General features: G+C 45.5%; 1 protein-coding gene across 1 annotated transcript in view; it reads right to left on the minus strand.

Annotated features, from left to right (window-relative positions):
• MED12L (mediator complex subunit 12L) overlaps window positions 1-8,696 on the minus strand; it is a 102,201-nt gene that overhangs the window by 14,866 nt on the left and 78,639 nt on the right. The window contains exons 21-30 of the mRNA XM_048314678.1: window positions 7,895-8,122; window positions 6,489-6,630; window positions 5,503-5,623; window positions 4,947-5,048; window positions 3,429-3,542; window positions 2,098-2,297; window positions 1,602-1,790; window positions 1,185-1,259; window positions 872-1,062; window positions 386-547 (exon numbers count right to left, since the gene is read on the minus strand). Coding sequence (XP_048170635.1) covers window positions 386-547; window positions 872-1,062; window positions 1,185-1,259; window positions 1,602-1,790; window positions 2,098-2,297; window positions 3,429-3,542; window positions 4,947-5,048; window positions 5,503-5,623; window positions 6,489-6,630; window positions 7,895-8,122 — 1,524 coding nt within the window. The remainder of the gene's footprint in view (window positions 1-385; window positions 548-871; window positions 1,063-1,184; window positions 1,260-1,601; window positions 1,791-2,097; window positions 2,298-3,428; window positions 3,543-4,946; window positions 5,049-5,502; window positions 5,624-6,488; window positions 6,631-7,894; window positions 8,123-8,696) is intronic.

Consider the following 8,696-nt stretch of genomic DNA (forward strand, 5'->3'; position numbering starts at 1 on the left):
CATTACGTAATTAAAATTCTCACACATTTGGAGCTGGAGATGAGCTTAAGCTGAATTCCCAACAGGAAGCAAGTGACATGACAATGGTGGGACCTTAACAGCAAGCAAAATCTCCTACAGCCACACAATGGAAGAGACAAGTGCTCTAACTGTTCCTTTAAATCTCTAACATTTCCCATCACCAAGCTGAAAATAGCCCCTGGCAGGTGGGTTACAAAGCTGCCACATTTCTTCCTCTGAAACCAGTGGTATTTTGTCAGACCAAATAACACCGGAACCCTCTCTGGGGCGATAACGTTTTGTGAGGCCAAAATCCAGTCCTCAGTAAGCTCCTCCTTCACAAACACCGTTTAGCTCTGTGTGCAGGGGTTCCCTAATGTCATACCTCTTTTGTTTCTGTCTATCTCTCTCCTTCTTAGAAGACGACCCCAAGTGCTGCCCTTTCTCCAGCTCCTCTCCTGCAGCTTTCAAGACCCTACCTTGAACTGAGGTAGGCAGTTTTGCAATCAGGGGGGCCACCAGCCACACTCCTTGCCGCTCAGAGGAACTAGGAGCAGAAAAAACTTACTTCAGCCAAAGCATCCGTGCAGTTTTGTAACCAGCTTTAACTGTTACAAGACTGAGCTGCCTCAGTAAAGCAATGACACAACGCCTTTGGAGTCACGAGTGAGGACTGAGCAGTCACAATTTCTCATGTGCAGAAAGTTCAAGAATAGCAACTACATTTATTGTTAATAAAAAGTAAATAGAAGGAACCTGCAGGTAACTATTTCTGTACATTCCTGGTTCAAGTGCAAAACAGTTTAGGCAATCTACACACAATTAAGCATCATGTCGGCTAAAAGAATTAAAAATGTGCTACGAAAAATACCTTAGGAATGTCTTTTTACCATTCTGTCTTGTATTACTTGTGTCAGAATTTCCAACAGAGTGTGGACTGAAGAGGCCTATACCAGAGTTAGAAGAGTTATTGTTTAGCTCAGCGGATTGCTGAAACACCTCTATTGTCGCCTTTGCGATATTATCCAACAAGCTGTTCATTTCAGCCACAGACCCAGAACCCTACAGTGAAACACAAGTACACTAGCACATTCACGGCATGTTTGCTCAGGGACTATGTTAAAAGTTAACATACTTTTTTGCATTAAATATTTAAATCAGAAAGTTTGAAAACCAATACTTACAGGGTCCTTCATGCACTGTTTGATCATAAGCTGCAGCTCCAACCATGACTGTCGCAGAGTCCACTGGTCTAAGTTCTAGGGGAGAATTGACAGTGCAAATATTAATTGTTAATAATATTAACATTAAAGTCAACACTTTACAGGTCTGAAGAAAATAAATAAATTTCATACTTTAAATCATCACGTGCAGAAACCTCATGTTACAAGCAGATCATCACAATCTCTGATCTTTCTAATAGTTAATGGCATGCCAAACCATCAGACCACAGAAGAACATACGTGCACTTCCACACCTTTCAGCTGACACTGTTCCTCAGTACTTTTAACCATGCAGCAGGGGAACCTTGCTCAGCAGCACCACCAGGGACACTGAACAAGGGTGACAGGGAGCTGTTCCACCTCTCCCTGGTGCCTTACCTGCAGGATGCGCTTGATGTGCTGTCGCTGAGGGTTGTCACCCTCGGTGCACTCTTTAATGCCATGGGGATAACAGATTAGTTGAAGTAGTTTCTGTGCTTGTTTGTTTGAGAGAACAGGATCCAAAATAAGATCTTTGTCTGTGCACAGCCTCTCAGGTTCTTTCAAACAGTGCTCTCCAACCCACTCCTGTAAGGAGTCACATGACAGATTCACCAGAGAGTTTCGAAGCAATACTAACTTTTTGGTAAGCTGAGGTATAGGTAGGGAAAGCTCCTCAGTTCTGAGAGACTGCAGGGGAGGTTAATAACTAACTAAAGCATTTTTTAACCCAAATAACTTACTACTCCAAATTGCCCAAATCAGGAAACTCAAACAGAACACAAATACTGACACACTTCAACACTCATTTTGCACCAAAATACATGTTATGCTTTTCAAATGTAATAACACCCTTTCTCCAAAAGAGGACAGAGGAACAGTTTTAGGGTGTTACCTGCTGGCAGATTGTTCTGAGCACGTATCTCGCATACTCGCTCAGACTGGCAGTTTCAATGGAAACAGCTTTTCCACAGGATTTCAAAGTGTGAGAGGAACCCCAGATTTCCTCCTCACTGAGTTCATCCAAGAAGCCTCTGACATGGAACTCTTCACTCTTCAAGGAGCCAACATTGTTGCTGCCAATGTCAGCGTCACCTGGAGGGCAGAAGCACAGGGTGAACTCCCAGCCTGGCCCCGGCTCCGAGCAGGGACGGACGCCTTGGGGCACGGGACAGCTGGGGAGTGGAGCTGCACTGAGGCCATCACGTCCAAAAGGGCAGCACTGACTGACTCTGGGCATCACCAAAGTACTGTCCTCCAGCTTTATGTTGCAAAGCATCTTTCTAATGGGTATTTCAGAAGCAGGAAAAGGTTTACACAAATAAAACACAACTAAAGCCACCACCTGCTCAGCTGGAAAAGGTGAGTGAAAGGAATTGCTTTGGCAAATAAGGAATAGTTGAGTTAATCACTCTTCTCAGATGCACTTTTTCCAAGTCCTATCTCTCACTTTGATTTGTTAACATTCTGTTAACAATGTTCAAGAGATAAGTTTGACCAGTGGCCCCTCAGCCACTGAGTGGCCCCTCAGTCTTACTATGAGCCCACACCTTTATCCAGGAAGGATGAGAGGAAAGAACCTGGCAGGGAGATAATACAATGAAGAGAGTGGCACATCCCAGAATGCTCTGATAAAACTGGAGCTGCTTCCTCAGCACAGAACTGCAAAAGCCACCCTTTATCTGATGCTTTTCTTCAGCAAAGCAAGTAAAAATTTTGAATTGCTAATGGAGGGTGCCAACAAGGTGAACTTGTGCCAAACCAAAGGCAGTTACTTGTTTGGAAAACAACACTCACCATTTGTGGAGAGCTGCTCAGAGTGATGCTTTTATAACTTCCACAATGGCAGACACCCAGGATTTGTGGCAAAACATAGAAAAAGGTGGGAAAACTTACCTGAGACCCAATTTCCTACCTATATTTGAGAGGGGACTTTCCTGAGTTTATATGTACTGGGACTCCGGGGTGGAGGTCAGGGTCAACATCTGAAATAGTCACATCTGTTTAAAGCCTCTCCACTGGGGCTGACTCACCAGGGAAAGATCTGCCTCTGACCTGGAGTCTGCACTCCCCACATGCTGCAGGAACAGGGACAGCAGCCACATTCTTCCCCTGTTCTCAGGGTTTTCCTTCCCAGGAGCAGTCCCCCAGAAGTGAACTAGCATGAGCCGTTTCCCACATGAACACTGGCACAAACACATCACACAGGACTCTGCACACCCTTACCAAGCATCAGAATTGCTTTCAGGACTGCAAACACAGCTCCCACTTCAATGCTGTTGTGAGCAGCAGCCAAGAGGTGACGATCACAGGAAGAACGAATTCCAGGAAATAATTTCTCTATGGAAAGAAGAGGAGATCTTGTAAAAATGGGTGTTATTTACCAACTAACATTTCCTTTGTACGAAATCCTCCTCAGTTAGAACAGCTACAGAAGCTCAAGAACTGAAGAAAGAACTGAACCTTCTGAAATTGAAACTGCAGCCCAACAGGTAAGTGATCAAGTCAACTGGGATATGTGGTTATGATGGATTAATAGCAAAACAAGCTGTGGGCAGTGAAATAGAAAAGGAGCCTGTTGGTTCACTGTGTCCATGTGAACAGTGAACTTAACCACAATGAGACACTGAAGCCTATGCTGGTTTTGATGTCACAGATTTAGGAAATTACTTCCCTTACCTCATCTGCGAGACAAATGAGGCAAAATTAAGTGCTGTAAATGAGTGTTGCACAGTTGCACCTAGCTCTGCAGCCTGCAGAAGCCAGTGAGTGCTCTGTCTAACTTGTAGGAGAAGATGCACAGACTGGAAGTGGGAAGGAGGGCGGGAGGAAGGATGAATCCATCACCTCTCGAGGTGGTTAACTGAGCCAGAGATAAGAAGGGTCTGTAACATGATCACATTGTGTTTGATGTGTGCTACTTCCTACAGGTCAGTCATGATTTCTCCTATCCATTCAAATCCACTTTTATTTCTAGGGAAAGCACGTCTGTCTGTTCTCAGTCAGTATTCCTCATGGCTCTTGCCTGTTTTGCTTAAATAAGCAACAAAAGCTCATTCATTTATGGTCAAAAACTAAATTACTCTTACTTTTACACGGAAGAATTTGACACCACTTAAGAGCTGACTCTTTTTTTCTTTCTACTTCTTTTTCATGTGGATATAATCTTGTTTTCAAATTTGCTGAAATACTTTTAAGTTACACACATATATATATATATATATATAAATGTTACAGATATATATATAACACAGCTTATCACCAGAATTGTTTCATTTTAATTGTCAGGTGCTTTTTCCTTGCCATTTTTCTTCCTCTTTTGGTCTGTGGCAAACACACACAGGTCAGACCTCTTAAATAGTTACATTTAAAAGAAAAAAGAACTACCTTCATATATCCTGAGAACTAATTTTCTAATTCCTTCTGTTGGATGCTTTATTATACTCTACTTGAAATCACATTTACTCTCCATTTCCATGTAGGGCTCCCAAACAGCCCCGTTAGTGCCTCTGCCACTGCCATTCTCAACTCTGCCAGGTGTTGAGAATGAATGTTTCAGCAAACTCCTGCATCCGAACCATTTCCCAAACAATTAAGAATCATTGGTATCAGCTCCTCAGCAGTGAAACATCTGCAATTTTGAACTTGCACTATCAATACCTTCACCCATGAAATCTGCAGCCATCAAAAACCAATTATAGGTTTACTTTCTGCAATGGAAGGGTCAGGCAGCAGACAACTCACCTGTTTCCTGGGGAAAGAGGCACACCTGGGGTGTCCTGAAGAGGTGCAGGAGCAGCCGGCAGGTCATCCTTGCCCCAGGCTCGGCATCCGGGTCCCCACAGGCTGTGGAAGATAGGACATGGACATAAGGATCTGCCCAGGACCTCACAAGTCCCAGTGTCAGGCCTGGACATGTTCTTCCTCACAGCCCCACTTTAAATGGAAACACAATGATTTCAGCAACAGGAATTAGCCCTTATGGCCCTGAGTCATTAAAAAACAAGAAGAGAACAGCAAGATTTTTGATAAGCAAGAGCATGGAGCAGCCAGGAGCTGGGAGCAGCAGGGGAGGCTGCACACAGCAGGACGGGCACGCTGCACTGGCAGCACTGGCAGCAGCTCTGCCCCAGTGCCCAGAGGCTGCCCCAGCCTGGCAGCGCTCCTCGGGGGCCGCAGGGACCCCCACGCTGCAGGGCACCAGCACCGCCAGGCACAGCCCCTGCCCGCCCCCTCCCTGGACACTTCTTAGGAAGTCTCAAGTCTTTTGTTTTAGGTTTCTCTCTCGGTGTTTTCTTACCAGCTGCCAGGAGGGAGGGCAGTGCGACGTGCTGGACAACATCCTCCAGGGAGAAGCACTGCCGGGCAATCAGGATGGCAACGAACGTGGCCAGGGAGTCGTGGAACGACAGGTCACTCACCTGGAAGGACAAACACTGCACAGCCTCGCACAGCACTGCACACACCCCTGCCACAAGTACTGAGGAATTCATTCAGAGAATAAACAGTAAAACATTTACACATAAGCACTTGTTCCTTTTGTACCTTTTAATGCATTTCCCAAACATTTTATGGCAAATACTGACAGCTCTTAACTGAATTTCAACAAATACCGATTTCGAATACCAAAATTCTGGAGTAAAAAACATAAACCTTATAAAAGCTTCAGAAAATTTTATCACTCAATAAAACCAGGCAACACCAAGGCTCCTTCCTCAGCTTCAGGACAGGAATGTCCCCACGGACACAGCTTCAAACGGCTCCCAAAGGCAAATGCATCAAACTGAGGGTAAATACACGGAACGGGGTATCGGATCAGACCAGTCACCATAATCCTGCTGACTGAAACAGGGCTATGGGAACAACACCAGGTGAGTAAGAAAAACCCAAGTGTAGCGCCCCTTTTACAACTGAGGAACCAACACCAAAACATGGTCCTTAAAACAGAGACAGTTATTTACACATCCATCAGCATCTTAGGAAAAGCACTCGGCTTTGCCTGCTCCTGTTGAAGAGTGACGCTGGTACTCTGCATCATCCCATCAGAGAGAAAGGAAAAAACTTGCAAAGAGAAAACTCTAAACACTGCTCAAATTTTTCATTAACACTGAAGATGTAAAAACAAATAAAAATCTATCAGGAATCTCATTAAAAGACTTGAAAGTTCAACTGGACACAAGACTGGATTTGTGCTCCACATTTTGTGTAGAATGGAAGCCCAACTACCTCTCTAAAAAAACCTGGGGTAAGTAGGTGTCACAGGTATTCAGAAGATACTGAACTTACATCCACACTGCAGAGCAGATCATTGAAGCCCCAGACATGGTTTGAAGAGCAGCACAGAGCTTTCACGACCCCCAGCCACTCCGAGCTGAGCACGGTGCAGCTCGCTGTCAGCTCTGCACACAGGTTCCCGATGTCATTGATCCTGGGAAGGAGAGCCACACTCTTACAGAACCCAGAGATTTTGTAAGCAATAAATATTTAGGTCAAAGCAGAGCAGTGCTTGGCAGCAGAGCTGGAGTTTCCTTACTCGAGGTGGGCGTTTATGTCCCCAAGTGCTTAGGCCACTGCTCACACCCCACAGCTACTCCATGGTCAACAACGAGCACCTGGGAAAACCTCTCCTGGCAGCAGCGTCAGGGACAGAGGTGTGTGAGGCACTTCTCCTCAGCTCAGTGTTACTGTGGCAGGTCACTGCAGGACCCTTCCCTCTGCCCAGCCAGCACTGCCATCAGGAGGGAGACAAGCCACAAAATCAACTGGCATTAATGAATTTCACTTCAGAGATCCCATACGGTGTAACATAGGATTTGGGGCATGATTCAGGGTTATGTAACAGCTTAAGAAATGGCAGAGTTGACTCACCCCAGTGCAAGTTATTTTCTCTCTGTTCCAGAGTGAAACTCGTTTGGCTGCATTTAGATGTTCCCTTTTGTGCTCTTACAAAACTGCTTCCTCTCAGCTGCTCTGCCATGCCAAAGATGCTCCCCACTCCAGAGAATCCCAGACTGGCTTGGGTTGGAAGGAACTTTAAAGATCATCCCGTTCCACCCTCTGCCACAGGCAGGGACACCTTCCACTATCCCAGGTTGCTCCAAGCCCCATCCAGCCTGGCCTTGGACACTGCCAGGGATCCAGGGGCAGCCACAGCTTCTCTGGGCACCCTGTGCCAGGGCCTGCCCACCCTTACATGGAAGAATGTCTTCCTCATATCCAATGTAAACCTAGTCTCTGTCAGTGAAGCCATTCCCCTGATAAATCTCTTAATACTTTGAAAAAACAGATTTTTCAAAAATCTGTGGAGATAAAATCCATAACTTATAAATTACACATTTAATTAAAAACCACCAATTGTACCAGGAGGCAATGACCTAATGCAGAGCCTTCCCTCATTTCCAGACTTCTAACAAGCAAAGACTGTCCTGAGCTGTTCAGTCTGAAACAGCACAACTGCTGATACCAAACTGCTCCTGACTGCCTGGCAGCGAATGCCTGCTGCTGCCTCCTCCCTTCTGCTGAACTACACAGACCCATTTAACAAAGTAGCTCCAAGTACTTTACTCAATACATTTTCAGCAACAGGGAAGAAAATTAAAACAATTGCAAAAAAAAGACACAAACCAAAAAGGTGAAAGGAAATCTCTGCAGAGCAGTAAAGCTGCCCTGGTCCTGCCCCAGCCCGGCCTCACCTGCCCGGGTCCTGGTGGCCCATGCACACGCTCATCAGGGCGTTGCAGACGAAGCTGTAGCGGTTGGCTGCGTTGTCACTCAGGATCCTGCCCAGCATCAAGTAGTTGATGCTGTGAGCTGAGGGGTTCTCAAGGAAATCCAGCATGAACTCCGGGTCCCACAGCAAGTTGGAGTTTGAAGGCTGAATGCTGCTGTAGATCGTCTGCTTCACCTTGGAACAGGCACTACTGAGGAGCAAAAACAGAGCTGCCTACAAATGCACTTTGCAGGAAAGCTGCTGGGATGAGAAAATCCTGGTTGGGTTAGCACTTCATACACATTTTCAAACTCTTTTGGATAAGCAGCATCTACCAGATAATAAGGCTGACGCATCTACTTCACTCAAGTTTTCCCGCAAACAAAGTCTTGAATTTTCAAATCGCTTCTTGGACATTTCTAGGACTGAAATTCTGAGCAGCTGGGTAAGGCCCAACATCCTCCTCCCCAGCATGTTCCTGGGGCATCAGGCGTCCCTACGGGGCACGTAACCTCGCTTCCCAACACTGCACCATGACCCAGCGAGCTGCAGTGAGGCAGGGGGAATTCATTGAGGAGAAATGAGAAAATTTATCCAAATTAAAAGCTACATTTGATAAAAAGGTGACTTAACAGACAGGGTCTGGAAATCAGTAAATAGAGAAAAGATACTTAAAGCTCATATTTTGACATTAATAATTAGACAAAAGGGCAAGAACTGTCCCAGGCCAGGAACACCTGTATATGAAGTGTTTTTCTTCAGGGAGAAAAATAGGTGTTTGTGAG

This window comes from Corvus hawaiiensis, chromosome 10 (assembly GCF_020740725.1).
Source record: "Corvus hawaiiensis isolate bCorHaw1 chromosome 10, bCorHaw1.pri.cur, whole genome shotgun sequence".
Lineage (NCBI taxonomy): Eukaryota > Metazoa > Chordata > Aves > Passeriformes > Corvidae > Corvus > Corvus hawaiiensis.